At 43.8% G+C, this 27,284-nt stretch overlaps 3 protein-coding genes and 1 non-coding gene across 5 annotated transcripts in view; 3 read left to right on the top strand and 1 right to left on the bottom strand.

Annotated features, from left to right (window-relative positions):
* Positions 1-690, bottom strand: part of ANKRD27 (ankyrin repeat domain 27) — a 59,435-nt gene extending 58,745 nt beyond the window's left edge. The window contains exon 1 of one of the 2 annotated variants that reach the window (XM_040253837.1): positions 541-690. The gene's annotated coding sequence lies outside the window, so the exon portion shown is untranslated. Of the gene's footprint in view, positions 1-229 lie in introns of both variants that reach the window. The other variant, XM_040253838.1, reaches the window with a different exon arrangement.
* Positions 559-7,438, top strand: LOC120873099 (regulator of G protein signaling 9 binding protein). Its single transcript, XM_040253839.1, has one exon. It carries the CDS (start codon positions 1,678-1,680, stop codon positions 2,389-2,391), a length of 714 nt encoding a protein of 237 aa, XP_040109773.1. The 5' UTR covers positions 559-1,677; the 3' UTR covers positions 2,392-7,438.
* On the top strand, positions 4,417-4,610 carry LOC120873366. Its single transcript, XR_005723441.1, has one exon. It is a non-coding gene; the product is annotated as a U2 spliceosomal RNA (small nuclear RNA).
* A 7,142-nt stretch (positions 7,439-14,580) lies between the features above and the next one.
* NUDT19 (nudix hydrolase 19) lies at positions 14,581-25,541 on the top strand. The gene is made up of 3 exons (XM_040253855.1): positions 14,581-15,501; positions 20,479-20,686; positions 21,569-25,541. The coding sequence occupies exons 1-3, from the start codon at positions 14,788-14,790 to the stop codon at positions 21,790-21,792; spliced, it is 1,146 nt and encodes a 381-aa protein (XP_040109789.1). The 5' UTR covers positions 14,581-14,787; the 3' UTR covers positions 21,793-25,541.
* Positions 25,542-27,284: the final 1,743 nt, after the last annotated feature.

The raw sequence follows: 27,284 nt of genomic DNA, 5'->3' as shown, positions 1-27,284 counted from the left end.
CAGGCTAGCAGGGATTCCCTCCTCTCCCCCCAGCGCCTCCATCACCACGGGGACCACGACAGCCCGGCTCGAGGATCCGCACCCCTATCCAGAGCCTCCCATCCACAGCACCCCCCCCCACCCGCCCCGCCAGGCCTCCCTTAAACCGCAGAAGCCACTCAGCCCGTGAGCGACGGCCCTAACTATTATTGCCCCCAAGTCTGAGCTCCTGGGATCCCAGACTGCTAACCTGTACTGATGCCGCGGGGGTCAGAGGGCGCACTCTTCGCCAACCCCACCCCTCGACTCGCAAACACACACGAGGGGCAGAGCGAGCCAGGCTGCGGACGGGAGCTGGAGAGCGCGGGCGCGGCAGTCCACTCCACGATGGGCCCAGGCCTCGGGGGCCTCCCGGGGACAGCCAGCCCAGCTTGGGGCGCCGGCCGAGGAAAGAGCCCCTCCCCCTTCTCCTCTCTCAGGCCCCGCCCGCCTCTGAGCCCAGAGGCGCAGCCGTCCCGAGGGAAGGGAGGAGCGGGAGGAGGCAGGAGGGAGGACACTTACTTAAAAGGCTACATAGTTTTCACTCCCCGCCCTTCCTGGAGTGGCGCCGATACCTCCCGGCCCCTCGGTAGAGACCTCAGGGCCCACCACCCCAACGCGGCAGAACTGCTGCACCGCCCACCCACGTTGGGCGGAGTCGCACCCCAGGACTCTGGTCAGTCCAATGAGAAGCTGTCTTTATTCAGAGTGACGCGTGCGGAGACCAATCATTGAGCCCGCCCAGCCAGGGGTGGGACTCAGGCGGACTGCAACACTTCCTATTCACACTGGACCAGCCCAGAGCCACGGACTGCGCCTGCCTGGAACGGGAGAGGGCGGGGCCGAAAAACATATCTGACACAAGGGGTGGGGTCCAAGCTCTGTTGCTGGAAAGCGGGCTGGACTAGGATGGAGAGATACGGAAGCCTTCCCGCCCCGCAGATTGCCCTTTACTACTCGGTTTGGAGGACAGGGGTGTCCAGTCCTACGAAGCATACTACTTCCGTCGCTGGCTGGGTCTAAGAGTCAGAGCCCCTGGATTGTAGCCCCATCACTTACATGCACGTGGCGTGATCTTGATCCTCCTCCTCCCTTTTAAATCTGAGCCTCAGTTTCCCCTTCTCAAAAACAGAGGAGGGTTGGGTCTGCTGAGCGTTATTATTCCAGACTGTACTGGGGTGCAGAGGAGGGGGAGAGGGGGGACCTGCACGTGACCTCCCCGCGCAGGGCCCCGCCTATCCCTGGTCCAGGGGATGGGAGCGCCCTGCGAGGAAGGGCGGGGGTGGGCGGATCCTAAGAAACCCGACCCCGCTGCCCTTAAGGCGCAGCGGCCCGCTAGCCCTGGCGACGGCAAGGGAGGAGGATGGGGACCTCAACACGGGCTTCGCAGGTGCTACTGTGGAGGCGAGGGCTGCGCAGAGATTCGGCGTGTGACTAGGGGCGCACCTGGAGTGAATGGATGAGGGAATGGCAAACCCGGTCAGCGGAAGCGCATGTCGTGGACCCTGAGCTGCGGCAGCGACAAGCTCCTCTCGGGCCATGAGGAGTGCTCGGGCCGTCCGGCCGGGGAACGCCGTCGAGGCTGGCTGCATCCTGCTGCGCTGAGTGGGTGAAGGTGAGAGGGGCGCAGGCGGCCGGGCTGCGCGGGAGAGCAGCGCCATGGCGAAGGAGGAGTGCAAAGCGCTACTGGACGCGCTTAATAAGGCGACCGCATGCTACCACCACCTGGTGCTGACCATCGGAGGCTCCGCAGACTCGCAGAACCTGCGAGAGGAGCTGCAGAAGACGCGCCAGAAGGCGCAGGAGCTGGCGGTGGCCATCCGCGTCCGGCTGACAGCCCCATTGCGCGACCGGAGCCTGGGCGCCGAGGAGCGCGCCGAATTCGAGCGCCTCTGGGTGGCCTTCTCCGGCTGCCTGGACTTGTTGGAAGCCGACATGCGGCGTGCACTGGCCCTGAGCACTGAGTTTCCGCTGCAGGCGCCGCGCCGGCCGCTGGTGCGCACAGGGGTGGAAGGCGGCGCGACCGGTGTAGCGGCGCGCGCCCTGAGCGCCCGCAGCCTGCGGCACGAGGCGCATCGCGACTTCGACGTGGAAGACCTGCACCAGCTGGAGCGGGAGATCCTTCAGGTGGGCGAAATGATCCAGGATATGGAGATGAAGGTCAACGTGCCCCGCTGGACGGTGCAGGCCCGGCAGGCGGCAGGTGCCGAGCTCCTGTCCAGCGCCAGTGCCGGCGTCTCCTCGGTGGGCGGCGTGTCGGTAGAACAGCGCACTGGGCCCTGCGACCTGAGCAAGGCCAAGGCCGCCACAATCTTCAGCGCCGTGCTGCTGGCGGCTGTGGCCTTGGCGGTGTGCGTGGCAAAGCTGAGCTGACCCGTACCCGACGGGCCCCCGCCTCCACCAACCCCTCTCTGGAGACACCCCTGGAGAACGTCTGCAAACCCCTGGACTAGGGATGGGAATGGGATCCGGCATGTTTAAGGGGAGCGGTTCTAAAGCAGTGTGTGTAACGTGTATGTTTGTACGCGTGTTTCAAGCACACATCTGCCTGGGCAGAACGTGGCTTACCTCTTGCTGGCCCGGGAGGAGTTAATTTTGCGCGGGCCACCAGGGCATTATCGCTAATGTATGCAAGAGCTTTATCCCCTATTAGTAGAAAACCGTTTTCAGTGACCTGAGATTCTTCCCGGTTAATACGTTACCGCCTGTGCTGCTGGGCTGTGTTTACACTGAGGCTGAGCTTGGTGCCCCCACCCCTGCGGGTGATTCCCATTCTCGGAGAGAGACAGTTTGGAAAGAGGATGGGGTGACATGAAGTGTGAGGTGAGGGCGCTGTTTTGTGTTTGTGTGTGTTGGTTTTGTTTCCTGGAACAAGAAAGCAAATGGTAATAAGATGTGAGCAGTTTTTATTACCTTCATCCTTTGGGGCCTAAGCTTAGGAGAATGTGCGTTCTCTTATACGGCAGGATTACACACTTCTGCACCTACTTGCCTACTGAAAATGACTCCCTGGGTGGGACACAAGCTTTGGGAAGGGACTCAGTCTATCCATACAAGCACTTTCTCCTTGACTGGGGCTTATTTTTGTTCCAGAACTAGACCAGAGTTTTTGATCCGCCTTTGGGGGAGGGCTGGGGAATCCTCTTTGGAGCCCTTAATCCTAACTATCCCTTGGAATTTGCTTGCTAGCCAGTAAGAGAGCTGGCTTTGGAGGGAGTTGCACAACTCCCTGACCTGGACACCCCCTGAGAGGGTCAAGTGACATCACTGGGCTCAGAGGTTTTGAGCCAGTCAGCCCTGAGACTGGGTTAGAACCTAACAGCAAATCTTCTGTTTAAAATAATCATATGACCACATTGTGTACTATCAAAGCTGATTTTTTGTAAAAGACATTTGGCCACGAGTTCATACAGTTGCCAATGAATCATTACATGATGTCTTTACTTAAATACTTAGATTGCTAAACAAACATCTCATTTATTTTGAAAATCTGTCTTCTTAAGGCAGGAGATCATAGCATAAACTATTGGAACCACAGGTGTAGATGACAGAAGTTAAGTGGCCCTAGCTTCTTTGTGGCAATAAATAAGGAAATGTGGAAAACACCCTAGGTCCCAGGCTGGAATTTGCCTGACCAACAAAGTTGGTGCCACCAACTCCCCACCTGTGGTTCAGGGAGAGCATTGCTGGGGAAGAAAAGCTGAGAAAACAGATGCATTTAACTCTATAGATAATTTGGAATAAAACCCAGAGACTGATTCGGCTGAAAAGTGAAAAGAATTTTTTTTTCTCTTTTTTACCCCAGAAGGGAGAAAGGGGACCGGGAGGAGGGAATGGGTAGTGTTTCACAGGGCAGTTTGAAGGGCCAAGGGTCAAAAGTAAATATCAGTCCCAAGAGCTCAGTCCTACAGACCACCCTCCCAGCCTCGCTCACCCAGTCCCACTCCTCAACACACAGATAGTTAAACCACAGGACCTGTTTGTATGTTTCTGTGATAATGGTTTTAAAAGATCCACAAAATCTTAAGCTGATTAAGAGTTCTGCAACAATAACTAATAAAAGGAACTCCTCCTGCTTCATCTAGTCTGGGTGAATCTGAATTGGGCCATGTCAATTTCTTTTTACACCTGCCTTCCCAGGATACCTTCAGAAATGACATAGGAAGTTTTCTAACTCCCCTCTTTCTCATCCACCTGGGATATAGCATGGACTCTGTCACCTCACGTCTCTCAGGCTGGGGCATATTGTGACCCACTGTTGGAAAATATCCCTAAAAACCAAGCCCTAAATATATTCTTTGATCTATAAAATTGTGATTCTTTGTTCTTATGAAGGTGTTTCGGTTCATGATTCATCAGAATCTGTTATAGAAACAACCCGTTAGAAGCTGTGTAGTCATCACTTCTCAGCCTTTTGGCTAAGATCAAGTGTAGAAGTTGTGTAATCCATAGAGGGCAATTGGAACACGCGAATGTCTTTATTTTCACTCTTTTCCATCCACTTGACAGATCCTTGAGTATTTACTTACACGTGCAATCAGATGTGTACCTGGTTCTGAGAATCCACTGCTCACTGAAATCAGTGATAAAGTACTGTACACACACCAAAAAAGCTGAATTAGAATGAAGGTATTTATCCTGTGGCTCTGTTAACCTAAACACCTCTTTGTGAAATAATCATAATATTTGACATTATTGGGGGTTATAAGATTGCCTAATAGAACTTTTTGCTCTATGATGCGAGCAAAATCACCTTCTGCTTGAGCAATAGACTGTCCAGAACAATATCTCCCTGATCTCATTTCTCTGTATAATTCAAGAGGTTGTTTTCTGGTAGAAGCCTGATTCAATTTAGAGGCTGGATATCAAAGTCATTAATTTTCCTAAAACATTTGGTATGATCTTATACTATGATACAAGTGATTAAAAAATTACAAATATTTAATAGAGGGTATACAGGGTACCATCAGTGTTAGAGTCAACTTTCGTAAATTAAAGGTACAAGTGAAAGGATAGGCCTTCACCTCAAAAATTAAGTGCTATTATATTGATAAATCTATCATATGTTAAATACCTGTAAGAGAAAATATACCTGGCTTCTCTTTTGGGAAAATAGCACAGCTTTATCTGATGCTGATATGACAAGAATTCGTAATGTCAAGACACTTAATCATGGGAACTTTCAACTCTTCTATTAGAAAAAAAGAACAGAACAATGTTTATAGAAGAAAAAATGCCTGGCAAATTCTTTTTTATGTACTCTAAGAATGTATGCTTTTAAATGCCACAAGGGAAAATATTTTTGGCAAGTCAAATTAGAGCATAAAATTCATGATTTGCCTAAGGTTTACAGTAAGCTACACGAGAGATGCATGAGGTCCAATGACTGAAAAGCAGTTTGGGTTGAAAGAGAGTTCTGGGTTGCATGAGAACCCTGATCATGCTGCATTTTTTTCAACATGCACGTTCATACATATATATATATATATATATATATATATAATTTTAGCTAGACAGTTGATTTTTAGGATGCAGTTCTCTGTTCTGTAATGAGTGTTTGTTAAGGGTGCAAGCCCCAAAGTGTGATCCTGTAAGGCAGAAGTATAGCACTGACTTCTGTATTCCTTCGGGGAGTGCCTCCTCCTACAAGGCCATACCAGTTGCAGTGGGCAGGGCTCTGCCTTTCTCTCCAAGTACCTCAGACAGGTCACTGACTTCCCTGTGTCTCCCTTCCCTCATCTGTGAAATCGGAGGGTCCTGACTGGTGAACTCAAAAACATTTAACAGAATGCAGTTAGACAGGGAAGAGTTATTTTGTTTGGGGCTTTTTTTGGGGGGTGGGGGTGGCGAGGGGTTGTTATTGTTGGTTTTGGTGCATATTGAAATGGAATCTTACAGTTTGTCTAAACTTAGTCTGGTGGTAAACTTTCATATGAATTTTAAAAATCAGAATGAACTAAGCTTACTGTGATTTTAGTCTATCACAAGTGTGTAAAAATGCTACTTATTTATAGTATTTAGATTAGAATTTTAAATTCAGACTCTAAATCCAAGAAGGCCTAGTGTTTATTAAACACTTGGTTTTACCCAGCAACCTAAACTGATTCTGGTAAATTATAGATATGAAATCCCATAGTTTGTCATAGAGTCTTGGAGAATCCTTTTCTGTAACTGCCCTGTACCCTCAGAACTGTAATGGCATTGCCTACCTGATGCTGGGAAACTAGCACAGCATGGGTTGTTTTGTATGTGGCATCACTAGTTGGAAGTAAAAGGCTTCGTATCTACTGTTTGAATGATGCTTCTAACTAAAATGGTTATTAATAATTTAAAGGGGCTTCCCTTGTGGCTCAGCTGGTAAAGAATCCACCTGCAATGCAGGAAGATAACACGCAGCATTCATAACTTTGTTGAAAAAGGCACCCTCAAATGATTCAGCTATCAACTGTTATGATATTTTAAGTTATTCTTAATCTTCTTCATGTACATTTAAATTGAAGTGAATTTCCTGGTCAACATATTTATACTTCACAGATTTCATTACGTAAAGAGATGTTCAGAAGGACGCCAGGATTATAAATCTCCAGGTGTTTTTCTATAAAACAGTCATACTCTTCTTTTCATGGAAGATGGAATCCAGGAAGAACAGTAGATCTGCGTATGAACACTATTTGGCTGTGGTCAACCCAGATCAGAGTTATGTTCAAATACTGTTCCTTTAGCTCTTAGGAGCTGACCAAAGGTGCAGGAACTGACTACGTGCCCTGCATCCATGAGCACTGGATAGATGTATGTAAAAGCATTCCTCTCTTTTATTTACTTATTTTCATTTCACTCCAAAGAGGATTCTGGGTGTTTTCATTGCAGTACTGTGAGATCTTCAGCATCCTTCTTCTCTGGTGTTTGAATTTAAAATGTTATAACCTTAAGGCTTATATGACAAATGTTAATAAGCCACATGAAAACTCCTGTTGACAAAATAATTTTTAAGAGTCCTTTTAACATGCTGTTGTCAGGAAAGCAATTTTTAAAATACTTATTTATCTGGTTGTGCTGGGCCTTGGTTGTGGCATCCAGGATGTGGCGTGCAGGATCTTTAATTGCAGCACACAAACTCTTAATTGCAGTATGTGGGATCTAGTTCCCTGACCAGGGATGGAACTTAGGCCCCCTGCATTGGGAGCATGGACTGGACCAAGTCCCCAGAAAGCAAATTTGAATGTCTTTTGTTTGTAGGTATGTGTCAGGCACATAGAGAAGATCTATGAAGAAATATACGTAAATGAAAATGTTTGTTAATGTTTGGTGGGATTATAAATGGTATTTTTTCAATATATTTGTATTTAATATTGTTATATTGTTTTTACAATAAAGTTTGAATGCTCTTATGGTTAGTTATTAAAATATAAATTTTAACAGTAAGGGTCTCAATTTTAATGAGACATGATTTCAGAACACACACCCCTACCCCACCAGGAACCACAAACAGGCAAAGCAGAACTTTTAGAATCTTACCCACAGGGAATCAGAAGCATGTTTTTTCTTAAATTAATTAATTTTAATTGGAGGATAATTACTTTACAATATTGTGGTGGTTTTTGCCATACATGAGTCAGCGGCAGGTACACACAGAAAATGTATTATCAAGACAATAGCATCAAGGTTAGGAACACTGACTACAGAATCTGGGGTACCCCTGAATTCTGATCCATTCTTATTGAAGATGTTCATTAATCTCCCTGACCTCAATTTCCATATCCTTACAATGGGAGTAATAATAGTGTATACTTCATAGGGTGGGATTCCCAGGTGACTCAGTGGTGAATCCATCCAGGAGAAACAGGCTCAGTCCCTGGGTAGGGAAGGTTCCCTTGAAGGAGGAAATGGCAATCTACTCCAGTATTATTGCTGGAAAAATCCCATGAACAGAGGAGCCTGGTGGGCTATAGTCCACGGGGTCGCAAAAGAGTCGGAGGCAACTGAGTTCAATGATGATGACGAAGACGTCATGGGGTATTGACTGTGTTAGCGGGTATTGACAATGCTAGGTCTTCGTTGCTGCATGGGCTTTCTCTAGTTGCCCCCGAGCATGGCTACGCTTCTTCAGGGGGTGGGCTTCTCATTGCAGGGACTTCTCTTGTGGAACACAGGCTCTAGGTGCCTGGGCTTCAGTACTTCCAGCACTCAAGCTCAGCAGCTGTGGCACAAGGCCTTAGTTGCTCCGAGGCATGTGGGGTCTTCCTGGACCAGGGATCAAACCAGTGTTCCCTGCATTGGCAGGCAGATCCTTAACCAGTAGACCACCAGGGAAGGCCCATAGTCATATTGAGGTAAGATTTTTGTTCTGGCACAACGTTCAGTAAATATTGGCTGCCTAAAATGGAATGATTGGGCAGAAGAATCAATACATATGAAAATACTAACTTCCTATAATTTAGGTGAAATCTGCTACAAACCAATCTGAAAATTAAAATTTGATAAGCGTGTCAAATGAGAGAAGGTATGTAATAAAACAGTCAAGTTTATAGAAGGAAATTTAGGTTATCTAGAAGTTTGTACATTTTTAAAGTGAAATTTGTTAAGGTATAATTTTAATAGAGTAACACCCTTCTGAGGTGTGCAGTTTTTTGAGTTCTGACAAATATATACAACCATGTAATCACCACTGCAACCAATATATAGAATGTTTTCATTACCACCCTAAAGTTCCCTCCTGTCTTCTGTAGGCAATCCTTTCCTCCCACCCTCAAATCTGGCAACCACTGATCCGATTTCTGTCCCACAGTGTTACCTTTTCCAGACTGTCGCCTAAATGGAATCGATGCATTTTTGAGAAAATATGAAACTTTTAAACACTCTTCTCAAAAAGCATTCCGAGAAATCATTTTTATGTGGTGATTCTTGGTGCACTGGATGGTGCCGGTCATTCACAGGTGAATCTCATTTAATCACAATGACGTCTTCATTTCCCGGCAGGCTGAACACACTCTCCTGCCCCTGGTTGATTCTCCAAGCTGAAGTCATCTCTCCATGGCTAGCCACGCATAGGCTCTTCCTTTCTTTTCCCATGGAAAAACCTGATAAATAACAAACAACAGAAGTGAATTCAGGCTCACTGAAGTAGATAGCTATGGGTAACAAACAGCATGACATGTTTGGGAAGTCTTTTTTTTTTTTTTTCTTTCAGGATCAGGTCTGTCATGATAAATCAAATGAGGACATGTATTATAATAAAGATAGCTGGGGAGGATCAGACAAATGAAACATAAGAACCGAGAGTCAAGTGTCCTCTACAGTAAGCAACCATTGTCATAAACAAAGTGACTCATCTCTTGTGATCACATGGCACATGGGGACTGCCAACTCTAATAGGGGATGGCTTGTGTACACTTACTGTCAGGCCTGGGGCAGAATACTATGCTCCTGGCAGAACAGCGCCAACTCTAATAGGGGATGGCTGTGTACACTTCCTGCAAAGTGTAGCAAAGTAGGAAGTGTGCTTTCAGTTAAAAAAAAAAAAAAGGTATGAAAAATACTAAAAAGAGTTATGCATGATCCGGATTTTCTAAAATGGGATTACAATTAGTTAGATAAATTGATTTTGTTAGGAATGACACAGCCATAAAAAAACTGGTTAGAACCAACTAGGTCCAAGATGGCAGAGCTGACTTTCACTAGACCTTGAGCCTTGGTATTTACTCCCATCGTGACATATCGACAAGCTAAATGATATACCCATCGACTAAATCTGATCAAAGTTCTAAACCCTTTTGATTGATCTTTTTGATAAAACTTCCTAAATCGAATTCTTTTGAAGTTCTTTTGACCTCTAGCTAACTTTGGGGTACTTCAGAGGGCCCCTGAAACATCCCAAAGAGAGAGATTAAACTGTGTTTATTTGGTTGGTTAAATTGCATGAAAAAGACTATCAAATGAGTAATAAATCCACTCATGTTATAATATATGGTAAAATTACTAATACAGATATCCTAGAAATTATATGGAGTTCTTAACATTCTAATACGTCCTGGTATTCTAATGGAAAACCTGATGACTTCACAAACGTTAACAAAAGGACTGAATGAACCGGCGAATATGATTATAACTTTCATGGTTTCTATCTGAAAAATTACAGGTTTGAATCTTATGTTTTCAGGGAGTAAGGAAAACTTTCCTCTCAAACTAATTATGGCAATACTTTGGTAAAATTAAACGTTATAAACAAAACAATTATATTTTCTATCTGACTCCTCCAAAAATTGGAAATTCTTAGGTTTCCAGTAAGTTTATCAGATGAGTTAGGAAGTTTATCTCACGGGTTCAAAAATCTCAAGAAATTTTTGAGACCTTAAAAAGGGAAGAATTCACCTAGATTTGTTAGGCAAAATCTGTGACAAGCCTTTGGTGTGAGTTTCCCAGCCCTGTTTTATTTTAAAATGTCAGTCTGAGACTCTATAAATGTTTCAGCAAAATAAAAAGTCTATAATCAATTATGGTTACATAAATCATCAGACCAAAATTAGTGAGAACAGACTTATTTTGCAAACAAACTCACCTTAATTTGGTTATATTTGATAAAAATGAGGGTAACTCTAGGGAGAAAAAGATATTTCAAAAAATGTTAAATCCAAGTTTGTTAATGGAGGTCTGCATCTAGTAAGACTCATCTCTTAGATAGTTCTTTGCTGTTATGTGATATTAATGTAAAATTTAATTGAATTCTTAAAGAACACCCTAAGTTTATTTCTGAAGCTCATCTCAGTAATTTATCTTTGAATGAAGATCAGATATCTCATGACCTGCAACCAGGATTAGAAAAAGACATAATTTAAGGGACTGTCTCCAACCTGGATGGAAGGACATTTTTTATCAGGAGAAACTACACTACACCAGGATGAGAAGACGACAACATCAGAGGTAGACAGCTTCCCCAAGGTGCTGGACCTGATTCGTATGATCATTTATGTTTTCTTGACTTCTTAGACCTTTACATATAAGTCAAATGCTTTTCTATCATAGGCCTGATCCTATACTAGTTTTAGAAATCAATTCAATTGTTGGGTTTGTGGCCAATTACCTGTGTCCAGTTCTGGGTTACCTTGGTGAATTTCTCTTCTACAAGACTCTAACTGGTTGGCTCTGAGAAAATTTACTTAAAAAAAAAATTATAGGCATATTCAGGTCACTGTGATATTACTGGAGAAGGCAATGGCACCCCACTCCAGTACTCTTGCCTGGAAAATCCCATGGACGGAGGAGCCTGGAAGGCTGCAGTCCATGGGGTCTCCAACAGTCGGACACGACTGAGCGACTTCACTTTCACTTTTCACTTTCATACATTGGAGAAGGAAATGGCAACCCACTCCAGCGTTCTTGCCTTGAGAATCCCAGGGACGGGGGAGCCTGGTGGGCTGCCGTCTATGCGGTCATGCAGAGTCAGACACGATTGAAGTGACTTAGTAGTAGTGTACACTTACTGTCAGGCCTGGGGTAGAACACCATGCTCTTGGCAGAACAGCGCCAGGCAGGGCATGCGGAGGATGTGCCGATAGGCCTGGAGACATTCCAACCCTTGCTGCATGTGTGACCTTAAACATACAGATCACAGTGAACAGTCTTTCCATATCTCTTGCCCACTACACAATTGGAGGTTTTTTCTTTCTTAATATTTACTTTTTTGGCGGCTTTCAATCTTAGTTGCGGCACACAGGCTTCTCTCTACGTATAGCTCGAAGGCTTAGTTGCTGTGTGGTATGTAGGGTGTTAGTTTCCTGGACCAGGGACTGAACATGAGTCCATTGCCTTGGAAGGCGGACCACTCGGTGGTCTCAACCACTGGAGCAGTAGGGAAGTCCCATGAGGTTTTTTTCTTCTCCATTTTTTCTCTCAATCCTTTGTGAAACGCAATAATTTTCTGTTTATTGCATCGTGGACTTACTTATGGTATCTGTTGTCATAATAAAGTTATAAATATGCATCATGTGTCAAATTGATCAATGTTTTCCCTTATGCTTCTAGATTTTGAGTCAAAGACTACAGAGGAATTTACCTTTTTTCTCCTAATGCTTAGATGGTTTTTTATCCACCGTTGTAGCTAGCCTCCAAGATGACCACCAACGATCCCTACCTCCTGGTGTTTTTATGCGGTCCCCTCCCATACAGAATAGAGCTGACCAGCGTCACAATAGGATACTGTGGAAGTGGTGAAGTGTGACTTCTGTAGCTAAGTAACTTCTTACTTCTTCCCTTCATGCCTTCTTCCCTCCTCTCTTCTGAATCACTGATTACCAAGTAAGTCTTGAAGACACCCAGGCAGCCCTGTGGAGAGGCCAATGTGGTGAGGAACTGAGGCCTCTAGACAACAGTCATATGAACAAGCTATTGTAGAAATGGATCCGCCAGCCCCTAATCAAATCCTGGTTGACATGCTGACCACAGTCTCATGGGAGATACTGAGACAGAATCACCCAGCGAAGATGCTCTTGATCCACAGGAACTGTGAGATAGTAAATGCTTACTGTTTGAAGCTACTGAGTTTCCAATCTCCCAAGATAAACCTTTAATTCCTTCCTCTCCCTTGCTCTGCATATTCAACAGTTCTACCTCCTAAATACTCTCTAATAAATCATTCCCTCTCGCCACCTCTCCCCCTCTTCACAGCCACTCTCCTAGTTCAGACCCTCATTATTGCTTCCCCAGCACATTCCATGGGGTTCCAGAACAGCTCCATCCAACTGAATCATCATGCTGTTGTCAGCGTGACCTTTGAAGATACAAACTTAATCATGTTACCACTGTTTACGGCTTCCTATGGCTCAAAGCACTGAAATGACCTGGATGGTTGGGGATTGGTAAAAACATAGGCTCCAGGGTACCACCCTGATCTCTACAATAGATTGTGAAATGATTGTCTCAGAGCAGACAGCCGAATGTAGTGGGAAAGCAGATAAGGGAAAGGTCCCCAACTGTGGATTAAGAGACTTGAGATGGATGAAATTTGGCAGACTCCACCTCCCCAAACCCCAGTCTGCCAGTATATGTGTGCTCCCTTGCCCTCTGTGTGTTTTTCTAAACATGTGGTCCTGTTTCTGGGATGTGGTCAATATACATGTATTTGCGTCTTTAGATGGAGAAGGCAATGGCACCTCACTCCAGTACTCTCGCCTGGAAAATCCCATGGATGGAGGAGCCTGGTGGGCTACAGTCTATGGGGTCACTGAGTCGGACACGACTGAGCGACTTCACTTGCACTTTTCACTTTGATGCATTGGAGAAGGAAATGGCAACCCACTCCAGTGTTCTTGCCTGGAGAATCCCAGGGATGGGGGAGCCTGGTGGGCTGCCTTCTATGGGGTCACACAGAGTCGGACACGACTGAAGCGACTTAGCAGCAGCAGCAGCATCTTTAGAAAATGATGTTAACAAAAAAAATCAACCTAAATACAGCTGGTGCCATCTCTGGATTCTCTCCCAGGAAACATCCCACATTAGAATGATAGTTTGAAAATGAGGCTCAATGAGTATGGTCTGTAAGTGTTCTATGCTAAGTCACTTCAACTGTGTATGACACTATACAACCCTATGGACTAACCTGTTAGGATCCTCTGTCCGTGGGATTCTCCAGGCAAGAATACTGAAGTGGGTTGCCATGCCCTCTTCCAGGGGATCTTTCTGACCCGGGATCAAACCCATGTCTCTTATGCCTTCTGTACTGGCAGACAGGTTCTTTACCACTAGTGCCACCTGGGAATCCCATGGTCTGTAGACTCATCCAAAAACATAACAAATGTGTGATCAACTATAATAGCAATTGTAGGAGAAACCGTTCCCCAGTGGCTCAGTGGTAAAGAAACTGCCTGCATTGGGGGAGACCTGGGTTCCATACCTGGGTGGGGAAGATCCCCTGGAGAAGCAAATGGCAACCCACTCCAGTATTCTTGCCTGAAAAATTCCATGGACGGAAGAGCTATAGTCCATGTAGGCTATCATAGGCTATAGTCCATGGGGTCATAAAGAAACTGAGTGACTAACACTTTCACTTTTCATGAAAGAGTAAATTATCAAATGGCCTAAAATGCTTAAGGTGATCCCAGGTGCCTGTGACAATAAAAGATGTCCCAGATCACAAGGCAGGAGCTTGTCCTGGGATTCAAGGAGCACTTTTCACACTCAGTCTGTGCAGTGTGAAATTTGTATTTTGGTATCTGGTTCATCCGTCAGTTTCTCATTGCTGGGGTTCATGTCAGTTTGCAAAGCTCCGACACCTACCCCCTGGATTCCCCTTCACCGCCTCCCATCCCCCGCCAAAGGAAACATATCCTCTCGTCGATTCCTGGTTTAATCGAGAAAGTCCTAGTCCTCAGGTTTTGTTTGAGCAGGTATGTGTCGCCAGGCCTAGGTTTGCATCGCACTTTTACCTCGACAGTCATTGTGCAACCCTAAGCATTCCTGCTGTAGGCCATGTGTCCTGCCTGGGAGAGGAAGATGAGGCCATCCTAACACGTGGCTGTGACAGCCTTTGTCCCGCTAGCGGGGCCTGGCTGGGAACACGGGTATTCGAGGCGGAGCTTCTCTGCGTCCGCACCACACCCTCCTTATAGGCAGGCGCCAGCTTGGCCAAACAACCCGGGTTCACCGATTGCCCCGTGCGTGCCTCGCTGGGAGAGGCGGGAGTTCACTTAGCAAGACGCCAGCTTCCGTGCTCACTTCCCGGGAGAGCTCCAGTCGCACCAGAACCCCGAGCCCGTAAGCCGCGCGCCGCCGCCCGCCATGAGTGTCCCGGTGCGAGCGGGCCCAAGCAACTGGAGGCGGGCAGCCACCTTAGTGCTGGCGGCGGGCTGGACGCGCCCGATCCCCGCCGCCCCATCGAGGCCCCAGCCACTCGCCGAGGGATTCCGGGTGCTGCTGCTGCAGCGCTCCGCGAGCCAAGGCTTCTTGCCCAGGGCACACGTCTTCCCGGGCGGGGTGCTGGAGGCGGCAGACCGTTCGACCGATTGGCTGCGCCTCTTTGCGCCGCACCACTGGCCCCCCCGCTTTGGCCTGGGTCCCGCGCCGCCCCAGCGCGCCGCCTTCCCGGTGCTGCCCAACGTCCGGCCGGGAGCCGTGGACGAGGACGCGGCGGCGCTACCGGATGACATCGCCTTCCGCATCTGCGCCATCCGCGAGGCATTCGAGGAGGCGGGCGTGCTGCTGCTGCGGCCCAGGGGCCCCCGGCCCCCTGATCAGGCGCCGGGCTGCGCCCTCGCGCCGCCGCCCGCCTTGGCCGACTGGCGCGCCCGCGTCCGCCGGGACCCGCGGCACTTCCTGAGCCTGTGCGCGGAGCTCGACTGCACTCCGGACATCTGGGCGCTGCGCGACTGGAGCGGCTGGATTACGCCCTTCTCACCGCCCGGCGGCCGCCGCTTCGAGACCGCCTTCTTCCTGTGCTGCCTGAACGAGCCGCCGCCGGTCTTCCCCGACTTAGTGGAGGTGGTGGACTGCCAGGTAGGGCGTCCTCCCGGCCCGGAGTGGGGACCCACAGGAGCTAGAGAATGAGGACCCCGGCAGGCGGCCCAGGCGCCCCCGGACCCTCCAGTAGGCCGCCTCAGGGCCGTAATAGCCAGTCAGCTACGGAGCGGGCCTGGGACCCACGCGGTCCGGACCCCTGCCCAGCAGGCCAAAGCTGTGACACTGGTGAACTGTTTTCTGCTTTTTCCCGCTTCACAGTCCCAGGGCCTCGAAGATGTCTCCCCACGCGGTTTCTCCAGCGGGTGGCCGGCGGAGATCCCGGGAGTTCTAATGCTCCTTCCTGAGCAGTTGCCACGCTTTCACTTATTTCGTCCCCGCAGCCGTTTGTTTCCTCGTAGTTCAGTCTTTTATTATTTGTTTGAGACGTTTTCATTTGAGACTTGTTGGGGAAAGGCTACCCGCTCCAGTATTCTGGCCTGGAGCGTTCCGTGGACTGTATAGTCCGTGGGGTCACAAAGGGTCGCACACGACTGAGCGACTTTCACTTTCGGCTACTGATATGGCCTATCTTGGTGAATGATTCCTCTGCGCCTGAAAAAGAATGTGTTTTCTGCTGTATTCGATGGAGTGTTTTTTAAAATGTCAATTAGGTTAAGTTAGTTGAGAGTGTCTTTTTAGGTCTTCCATATCGTTTACCTGTTTCATCAATTTCTGAGAAAATGTTGAAATCGGTAACGAACAATTGCGGCTTTGTCTTATTCTCAGTTCTGTCGGGTTTTCCTTCGGGTATTTGGAAGCTCCTTTGTAAGGTGTTAGCTTCCCTTGTGGCTCAGACAGTTAAGCATCTGCCTACAGTGCGGGAGACCTAGGTTCTAGCCCTGGGTGGGGAAGTTCCCCTGGAGAAGGAAATGGCAATCCACTCCAGTATTCTTGCCTGGAAAATCCCATAGACAGAGGAGCCCAGTAGGCTACAGTCCATGGGGTCGCAAAGAGTAGGACACGACTGAGCGACTTCACTTCACTTTGTAAGGTGTTGCAGAAGACTGTTCAAGCTTGTTGGAACTAGCCTTTGATTATGATGAACTAGCCTTCTTTATCCCTGACAATGTTCCTTATTATGAAATCTGAAGTTTATTATCAGATAGTGACATAGCTGCTCAGTCTTCCATTTAATTAGCAATAGCATAGTACATCCTCCTCCATTTTTTACTTTTAACCTGTGTCTTTATAGTTAAAGTATGTTTATTGTAGGCAGCATATAGTCTTACTTTTTATCCGTTATGATAGTTTCTGCATTTCAATCGGAGTGTTTAGATCATTTTCATTCAGCGTTATTGTCAAATCTATCTTGCTGTTAGTTTTTTTTTAATCTGTCCCTTGTATTCTTTGCACTGTTTTTCTTTCTTTCTTGACTTCTTTTGGATTACTTGAGTATTTTTCGGACTCTTTTTATCTCCATTATTGCCTAATTAACTGTACTTCTTTGTAATTGCTTTAGGATTTGCAGTACATCTCTCACTTCATGTGTAGTAGTAGAACCATAAAGTAATATATTTCTATTTCTCCCCTCCTGTCATGTATGCTTTTATAGTCATACATTTGACTTTTATTTCTACTATAAACTCTACAATACAGTGATTATTTTTGCTTTAAGCAGTTACTCTGTTATAAACTGCAAATGAGGGGGAAATGTTTTCTATGTTTACCTGCATATGTGTTCTTTGCACTCTTCGTTCGTTTGTGTAGATTTAAATCTACATCTGTATCTTTCTGCCTAAAGAACTTCCTCTAATATGTCTTGAATTTCAGTTTTTCTGACAGTGAATCTTCTAAATTTTGTCTGAAAATATTTTGCTTTTATTTTTTGAAAGCTATTTTGTGTGGGTGTAGAATTCTGTAGAGGTTGACAGGATGAGTTTTTGTTTCCTTTTTCTGCCAGTACTTAAAGATGTTACTTCATTAGTTTCCAGTTTGCATGATCTTCTGGTGAGAAATCTGCTTTTTTCCCTCCAGTTTTATTGAGATATAACTGACACACAGCTGGTGGCACTAGCTGTAAAGGACCCGCCTGCCAGTGCTGGAAGCATAAGGGGCAAAGATTCGATCCTTGTGTCGGGAAGATCCCCTGGAGGAGGGCGTGGCAACCCACTCCAGTATTCTTACCTGGAGAATCCCCACGGACAGAGGAGCCTGGCAGGCTATGGTCCATAGGGTTGCAAAGAGTTGGACATGACTGAAGCGACTTAGCACAGCACATGGTGTAAGTTTAAGGTGACAGCATGATGGCTTGACCTACATATACCATAACATAATTACCACAATAAATTTAGTGCATGGTCATCATCTTTTAGAAAAGTTTGATTTTAACTCCGTTCCTCTGTGCATAATGTGTTTGTATTTTTGGTTTTGATATGTATGCCTACTTTAAGTGTTTTCTCTTTAATTACTGGTATTCAGTAGTTTGATTATGATGGGCATAGTTTTCCTTTTATTAATAATTACTTGTTTCTTCAAATATTTTTCACCTCCCCCTATTTTCTGGGACTCCAATTACATGTATGTTAGACCACCTGATAATTTTTTGTGGATCCCTGATGCCTTGTTCATTTTTTTAAAAAAACTTTTTTCCTCTGTGCTTTATTCTGAATAGATTTATTGCTGTATTTTCAAATTTTCTCTGGTTATATGCAGTATCAAAATTGCTGTAAATATCAGCCAGTGTAATTTTCATCTCTAGAAGTTCCACTTATTTTTGTAAAAAACATTTTCTATTTCTCTCATGTTCATATTTTCCTTTACATCTTTGAGCCAATGGAACATACTTGTAACAGTGATTTTTAATGTCCTTTTCTGCCAGTTCCATCATCGCTATAATTTCTGGGTCTGTTTCTATTGCCTGATTTTTCTTCTGGTTATGGGTCCATTTTTCTGCTGAGGTCTTCTAGTTTTTTTATTGTTATTATTGTTCAGTCACTTAGTCTTGTCTGACTTCCTTGCAACCCCATGGACTGTAGCCCACTAGGCTCCCCTGTTCATGGGATTTCCCAGGCAAGAATACTGAAGTGGTTTGCCATTTCCTTCTCTAAGCACCAGGTCAGGGTTTGAACCCAAGTCTCCTGCGTTGGTAGGTAGATTCTTCACCACTGAGCCATCACAGGAAGCCCAGTTTTTGATGGAATGTTGAATGTGATTTTCAGTGGAGTACTGGATTTTGTCTTTTTTAAAGGTGTAGGACTTTTCCTGTCAGGAAGTTCAGTCAGTCAGTCATGTCTGACTCTTTGTGACCCCATGGACTATAGCATGCCAGGCTTCTCTGTCCATCACCAACTCCTGGAGCTTACTCAGCCTCATGTCCATCAGGTCAGTGATGCCATCCAACCATCTCATTCTCTGACATCCCCTTCTCCTCCTGCCTTAAATCTTTCCTAGCATCAGGGTCTTTTCCAGTAAGTCAGTTCTTCGTATAAGTTGGCCAAAGTATTGGAGTTTCAGCTTCAGCATCAGTCCATCCAATGAATATTCAGGGCTTATTTCCTTTAGAATGGACTGGTTGGATCTCCTTGCAGCCCAAGGGACTCTCAAGGATCTTCTCCAACATCACAGTTCAAAAGCATTAATTCTTCAGCTCTCAGATTTCTTTATAGTCCAACTCTCACATCCATACATGACTACTGGAAAAACTATAGCTTTGACTAGATGGACCTTTGTTGAAAAGTAATGCCTTTTCTTTTTAATATGCTCTCTGGGTTGGTCATAGCTTTTCTTCTAAGGAGCAAACGTCTTTTAATTTCATGGCCGCAGTCGCCATCTGCAGTGATTAAGGATTGGAAAGTACGTGAAGTATCTTGGGCAGTGTTCTACTAGTAACCAATAAACAATAAGTTAATTAAGATTATTTTAGCCTATGGTCTGGACTGACCTGAACAGGTTGAATTGAGTTAATGCCTGTTGTTTAACCCTTTATCGTCATTGTTACCATGGAACTGGCATGGAAGTGACAAAGCATACCTTAGAGATTGGGTAGTCCTTTAAGACCAAAGCTTTGTTTTTCAAAATGTAGCCTTGGCCAACTTTAGAAGAATCTAGGATGCTTATTAAACGTAGATTGCCAGGCTCCATACAGTGAAGATTTAACAAGTTGCTCAGGTTCCTCATACAAGCTTATAAATTGTTGGCCTATAATTATTCAAGGCAATCAATTTCAACTCCCTGGTTTTGGATGTGAGGGTCAATTTCCCCAGTGTATGTGGATATTTAGCAGTAAAGCAGTTAAAGAAAGAAAGAAAGACCTTTGGGAGTTATTTCATATTAATTGAATCATCTCTTTTTATCTAAATGTGGAAGGAAGGAAAGCTTGGGAAAGAGAGCACAGCAGTGAGGTCACTTACGTTAAGTGCTGACTGGCTGATATAATGCAGTTATTTCACTCCTGGGACAATAGACTGAGTCATGCCTCTTGACCTTTCTGAAATCTTCTCTGTTAACACACTACATGTACCGTGCTACATTTTGTTTACTGAAGGCCCTACTAGGCCTGAGAGAGTTTTGTCTTGTACACCAGCATGTCCTTATTGCCTAACCAAGGTAGGCAGGAATGAGAGACCCTTGAGAGTCCCTCCCATTTATGGGAGGAATGAACAGGCACTAAGTTCTCAATCTGCTGCCATGAATTTATACTTCAGTCTTCCTTTGAAAGTGATCAGAACCTCCTTGCCTTCTTAGCATCTCCTGCCTTTTATGCTGAACAACTCTTCCAGTTCAACCCGTTGTGATCTATCCTGGCTTATTTACTAGTTCTCAGGATCCATGTCCTAATGATCAACCTCTGAAGGGTACCAACCCAGCTTTCTTCACTGAATCTTTCCTTGTTGTCTAAGAGGAATCTAGCAAGATACATCAGTGAATTAATTTTTACATTTTTCTCAGTTAGATCTTAAGTACTGAGTCAAGGATCTCAAATCTTGCACTGTCTATGGGGGAAACCTTAGGAAGCTCTACCTTTGTCTTCCACAGTGGTCGTCTCCATCAGAGGCAATTGAAAGCCTCATATCCAAGGAAATTTTGCTTGCACCCCCCCAGTTCTACGAAATACGTAGACTAGAAAACTTTGCCTCTCTCTCTGACTTGCACAAATTTTCTTTGGATCGTGAATCAGAAGGAACGGAAAGATGGATGCCGATCATATTGTTCACTGCTGATGGGATGATCCATCTTTTACCAGGTAAATCTGTGTTTACCAATGTTCTTGATATTCCCATTTAATGCTCTGGGCTGTATGGCAATATTCTCCCACACAGACACATGAATTACAATCTATGTTTTATACGCTACAGTGGAACTAATTAGATAAGCTCAAGTTCTATAAGATATTCATAGTTTTTATTATAACCAGAAATTCTGGATATATTACTTTATATACACTTATGTAAATATATTTCCTAGACATTGGCAAGAGTTCTTTCTTGAATATTATCTCACTTTTTTACCTTTTAATTTTGAATTATGAAAACTTGTAAATTATACTTATGTGATTGAAAGAGAGTTTTGTTGGTGGTCAGTTATTGTTGAGTTAGTACAGGACAGAAGTTTTGTAGCACCTTGCAGTGGAGTTTTCTGATTTCTTTTACTTACCAGCTGCTTGTCTCACTTCTCGGAATTGTGATAATATTCGTTACTCATCCTGCAGTGGGACAGCTTAGCAGTTTTGATGTGTAAATGATAATTTCTCTAATTTAACCTTAAGATGACTGGAGCAGCCCACATTGAACCAAAATTATATGGATATCAAGGTGAATGTTATATTGAATGAAATAGAGTCTTGAATTAGTATAAAAAATTACAGTTCAGGATGAAAAAGTACCAGTTATAAGTATTTATAACTTGGGGCATATAGTTTATGCCCAAAGAAAATTCTTGGCTAGAAAATGGAGAACTGGGGAGGTTAGGTGGGATATTAAGAACACAAATATATTGAAGTAAACTCAAAAAGTTCTGATTATTTAATAGCTATGTCAGTTCCAAACACATGAAATGAATAAAAATAAATACTAATATATTGGAAGGTTTTATAAAATAATACTAAAGTTAAACTATTGTTTTTCAGGAGATGAGATGTACTTAGAAGATTCAAACTTTTTAGAAAACTGTATGTCCACTGGAAAAAAGACTGAAGAAATCATGAACGAAGGCAAGAAATTTCACCGAATAGTGTTGTATAATTCCCACAATTATAGAGATTATACAGGTTATAGCATCCATGTGACAGTTCTACCAAAGTATAAACATGTTTATCCTAAGAGCTTTGTAATGGGTAAGAGCCGTCTGTAGAGAACAGGTTCTTTATAAACTGGCCCACTTGTAGTTGTTCGAGTCAAAACTGAGGGTTGACTAGATGTGCCTGGAACCTAAGGAACTTTATTCCTGTAAGTTCTAGGACAGTCTCTCCTATCTCAAGTGTATTGTGTAGCTCTGGTATTTTATTCTTTAAACCTTATAGTATCACACTAGTATAAGGTATTAATGTTTTGTTACCAAAAGGAGAAAACAAATTCACAGAGATTTCCAATTCTGTGGTGTTCTGTTATCAAAAGTTTAAATAAGATGTTCTCCTGTATTGTCTTTTAACTGTACTAGCATACTACTTTATATGCTAGGAGTTTGACCCATTAATTCCTTAGACTTTCTGCTGGAATTAATTTAAGGGTGTCTGATTAGGCACATGGTGATCAGAAGACTGAGATGACCTTCAAGGGACAGTGTCATATTTTCTTATGACTTTAGCTTGATGATTAAGATGTAATTCCATTAAAACTAAATGGCATAAGTTATTAGTTTACCAAATTGGAAGTTACTTTAGTGATTGTTGTAAAGAAATATGAAGCCATAGGAGAAGTCATAACTTTTATTTTGGAGTGCTACTTGACAGAACACAAAGAGGTTATTAGAGAGATGTAGAACTATGCATCATCAATCGTGCTTATTAATGGTTATTGATTATCAGTGTTTTTCATATGGGTAATTTTTTTACCTCCTCTTAAGAGGAATAATCTTTATTGATTACAGATGGGAAATGGTTAAGAAGAAACCAGTTCTATCTCAGATCTTTGACTATATTATGCATTGTATCGATACATTTAATTTCACTTTTCATAAAAAGTCTTGATAAATGAAGACTTCCCTGTAGCTCAAATGGTAGAGAATCTGCCTGCGATGCAGGAGACCAGGATTCAATCCCTGGGTTGGGAAGTTCCTCTGGAGAAGGGAATGGCAATCCACTCCAGTATTCTTGCCTGGAGAATTCCACAGACAGAGAAGCCTGGGGGGGTTATAGCTGGTGGGGTCACAAAGAGTCGCACAGGACTGGGCGGCTAACACACACACCCAGAGGAAATCATCCAGATCAGTGGTTCTCAGCGCCAGGCACTATTGCCCTTTAGGGGCATCTGGCAGTGTCTGGGAACGGCTTGGGTTGTCACAACTGAGAGTGAGATGCTACCACCATCTAGTGGATAGAGGCCAGGGATACAGTTTAATACCCTGGACCGCACAGGACAGCCGCCCACAGGGAAGAATTACTGGTCACGGTTGAGAAACTCTGATCTAGAGCAAAAATCTACTGTCTTCAGTAAATGATTCCAACATGTAAATTTTGAGAGCAACAAATAGTGTTCGCATTCCATCTGGCTTCTACATCTATAGTGGTTCTCCTTACTGATGTTTAGCCTCGGGCATCCTATTCTTTCATTCTCATTGAAAACAGAATGTCACGGCTGAGAGAGACCTCAGTCAACACCGCGATTTTGCCGATGAGAAAACTGAGAAGCAGATTCACACAGCCAGTTAGTGCCACAGCCAAGAGGAGAACCTGATTCTTTTTCTAGCAGGTGGTACCTGTCGCCTGTCAGCAGAGGCCTGATCATGTCTGCCCGCCACATCTTGGTACTGTACTCAACAGGGAAACCACGATACAGCCCAGCATTGGATGGAACAATGCTTTACTCATTTGCTCAAAGCAGCAAGGCCAGCTTTTGAACGACTTCTGTAAAAATCTAAAATTGGGCTGGTGTCAGTATTTCAGGCTAACATGTCCTTATCCTCACAGTTCTTTGTCAGTATAAAACAAGAGTGCCTTGTAATGTGGGAGAAAAAATAAGGACTTGAATGTAAGGGGACTTATCTCCTGGAGGATAATTTGTCAGAGGAGCCTACATACATGGGCATATGTAGGTCACATCCTTTTAAAAGGAAATTACTTGCCTTCCACTTTCTTTTTTCCCTTCTCACTGGCTGGAAATGGTGGCAACTGGAGCAGCTACTCCAGACCTAGAGACAGAAGCCTGCTACTTGGATTGCTCACCTCTTGCTTGTTATGTGAAGACAAATACACTTCTATTTCATATAAGCCACTGTATTTTAGGATCTCTTTGTTAGAACAGTTTAGCTTGTTCCCTAATCTATACTTTTCCCTCCTAAGCAGGTTCCCTTGGCATAGCCTTCCCTGGAAGTCTTAACAGTTATTGAAGCAAAAATCTTAGTCATTTGTGATTCCACCTTTTCCTTCATTCCTATATCCAGGTGACTATCAAGTCCTGCTGATCTGTTATACACAATTATCTTGAAATTCCCATCCTCCTACCTCTGCACTGCTATCACGTTGGTTTGAGCCACAGCTGACCCTTACTTAACCGACTGTAAGAGCTTCAGAGCCAGTCTCCATTTTCTTTCTTCCCCTCAATGCATTCCTCTTGGAAAAATGAACTTGACGTTGAAATGATGTCACTGCCCTCATTAAAGTCCTTCAATGGCTTTTCTTCACACTTAAACACTAACCTTGTGGTCTACAAGGCCCCACCGTTTTCTCTGATGTCATCAAGCACCCCTCTCCCTCTGCACTCCCCTCAGAGGATCTCCTTTCTGTTCTTGACTGCTCAGAGTTCTTTCCACCTCAGAAACTTAGTACATACTGTTGCCTTGAGACAAACCTGGATCTCTGAACTGTTTTTGTTCTTGGGTCTCCTTGTTACTAAAGCTTCAGAAAAACAGATATTAAGAACAGAGATTGGGGGACTTCCCTGGTGGTCAGGTGACTAAGATTTCAAGCTTCCAGAGCAGGGATCCAGGTTTGATCCCAGGTCCGGGAACTAGGTCCTGCATGCTGCAACTGAAGATCGCTCATGCCACAGTGAAGATTGAAGATCCTGCGTTCTGCAACTAAGACCCAGCTCAGCCAAATTAAAAAAGAGGTTGGGCATCCAATATGTGGATTATTGGCATGTCTAGATGAAAGTTCCAGAACAAACAGAAGACAAGCATTATTTATAGAATGAATTTTTCTTGAGCTAAAGGAAAATGTTGATCTTCAGATAAAAAGATCCCCACTGTGGTCAAAACAAAAATAACAAAAATTGTTCAATACTCGGATGACATTTTGAATTTTAAAGATAGAGAACACAGATTTTCAAGGAGAGAAAGAAAAGATTACTTACACAGGCACAAAATCATCTTAGTGTGTATCACACAGTAATGTGATATACTGGATAGTATATATAATATACTGAAGAGAAAAGGACATATGTGGAGCCACAGAAATAATCCTTGTTGATATATGGGCTTTGAAGAGTCCAAAGCTCTGAAGAATTGATTTGATAGAAATAACTAAAAGATGATTCAAAATAAAAACTTTTGAAATAGAGCTGCATGGTAGAAGTCCTGATGGTGAATATGGAGATAAAATACAGGAGCAAGTGTAACTATTTAAATGTGGCTCAAAAGCACTGCCGATGTTAAAGATAATTAAAGATTTAAGCTACTTTATTTTAAAAAGATACCCTTTTCCATAAAAATTTTGTTCAGTAATCCCAGATTACGTTATCATTAACAGGAAGTGGCTATGGGAGGAATAAGAAAAACAAAACATGAAAGGAGGGAATCATTAGCTGTAGTTTTGAGATAATACTTGTTTAAATATTTTGGAATGCGAAAATGGCTATTAGAATTTAAAGGTCACTTTTCAAATCAGTCAAAAGCAAGGCACAACCCCTAAGGCAGAGACAGAAAACATGAAAATGGCTATCAAACAAAAGCTTAGAATAAGACAATTCACGGAGAAATAAACATCAGCCATGGTGATACACAAAAATGGGTTAAATGTATTGGATGATAAGGAATCTTAAATGTTTTTAAATCTAATTATCTAGAAGAACTTGAAAAAGAAAAATAAAGTCCAAATGTAGCAGAAGGAAAAAAATAATAATAGAAGTTAGAGCAAAAGTAAATTATGTAGAGATAGGAAAACAATAGAAAAGGCCAACAAAACTAAGAGTTGATTTTATGAAAGGATATTGAATTGAAAGTCACTCAGTCATGTCCGACTCTTTGCAACCCCATGGACTATATACAGTCTGTGGAATTCTCCAGGCCAGAATACTGGAGTGGGTAGCCTTTCCCTTCTCCAGGGGATCAAACCCAGGTCTCCCCTATTGCAGGCAGATTCTTTACCAGCTGAGCCACAAGGGAAGCCCATGAAAAGGTAAACAATTGGCAAACCATTAGCTAGACTAACCAAGAAAAAAAAAGAAGAGGCAAATCAATAAAATTATAAATGAAAGAGGAGACAATGTAACTGATACCACAGAAATAAAAAAGATCATAAGAAACTACTATGAACAACTATATGCCAACAAAACTGCAATCCAGAAGACTTGGATAAAGTCCTAGAAATATGGAACCTACCAAAACTGAATCAGGAAGAGAGAAAATCCGAACAGGCCAATAGTGAGTAAGGAGACTGAATCGGGGGTTGGGGGGGACGCCCAAAAAAGAAAAGCCCAGGTCCAAATGTCTTCACTGGTGAATTTTACCAAACATTTAAAGAAGGATTAATGCCAATCCTCAAACTCTTCCAAGAGGAGTTTGAAGAGGAGGGAACACTCCCAAACTCACAAGGCCAGAATTTCCCTGATACCAAAGCCATATAAGGACACTGCAAGAATTGCAGGCCAATATCTGTGATGACTGGAGGTGCAAAAATTCTAAAGAAAATATTAGCAAACTGAATTCAGCACATTAAAAGGATCACACACCATGATCAAGTAGGATTCAGCCCTGGGATGCAAGAATGGTTCAAAATCAAATTGATAGGTATAGAAGAAGCATTTGGCAAAATTCAACATCCATTCATGATTAAAAACTCAAATTAGAAATAGAAGGAACATACATAGTAAAAGTTATAAATGACAAACCCACAGCCAACATCATACTCAGTGGTGAAAGGGTGGAAGCTTTTTCTCTAATACCTGTATCAGGAATAAGACAAGGGTGCCCACTCTTAACCATTCCTATTCAACATAGTATGGAAGCAGTTAGCAAGAAAAAGAAGTAAAAGGCATTAGAATTGGAAAGGAAGGAGTAAAATTGTCTATTTTCAGAAGACATGTAGAATTTCTATACACTAACAATAAATTATCTGGAAAAGAAACAAAACAATCCTATTTACAGTAACATCAAAAACCAATAAACACTTAGGACCAAATTTAACCTAAGAGAAGCTAGAAGAGATTGAGAAGAGATGGCAAGAATACACAGAAGAGCTATACAAAAAAGGTCTTAAAGACCAGGATAACAATGATGGTGTGGTCACTCACCTTGAGCCAGACATCCTGGAGTGTGAAGTCAAGTGGACCTTAGGAAGCATTACTACAAAGCTGGAGGTGACAGAACGCCAGCTGAGCTATTTAAAACCCTAAAAGATGATTCTGTTAAAGCACTGCACTCAGTGTGTCAGCAAGTTTGGAAAATTCAGCAGTGGACCCAGGACAGGA

This window comes from Oryx dammah, unplaced genomic scaffold (genome assembly GCF_014754425.2).
Source record: "Oryx dammah isolate SB20612 unplaced genomic scaffold, SCBI_Odam_1.1 HiC_scaffold_13, whole genome shotgun sequence".
Lineage (NCBI taxonomy): Eukaryota > Metazoa > Chordata > Mammalia > Artiodactyla > Bovidae > Oryx > Oryx dammah.
Note: the sequence above shows the minus strand (reverse complement) of the source record. Positions and strands in the feature narration are given on the sequence as shown.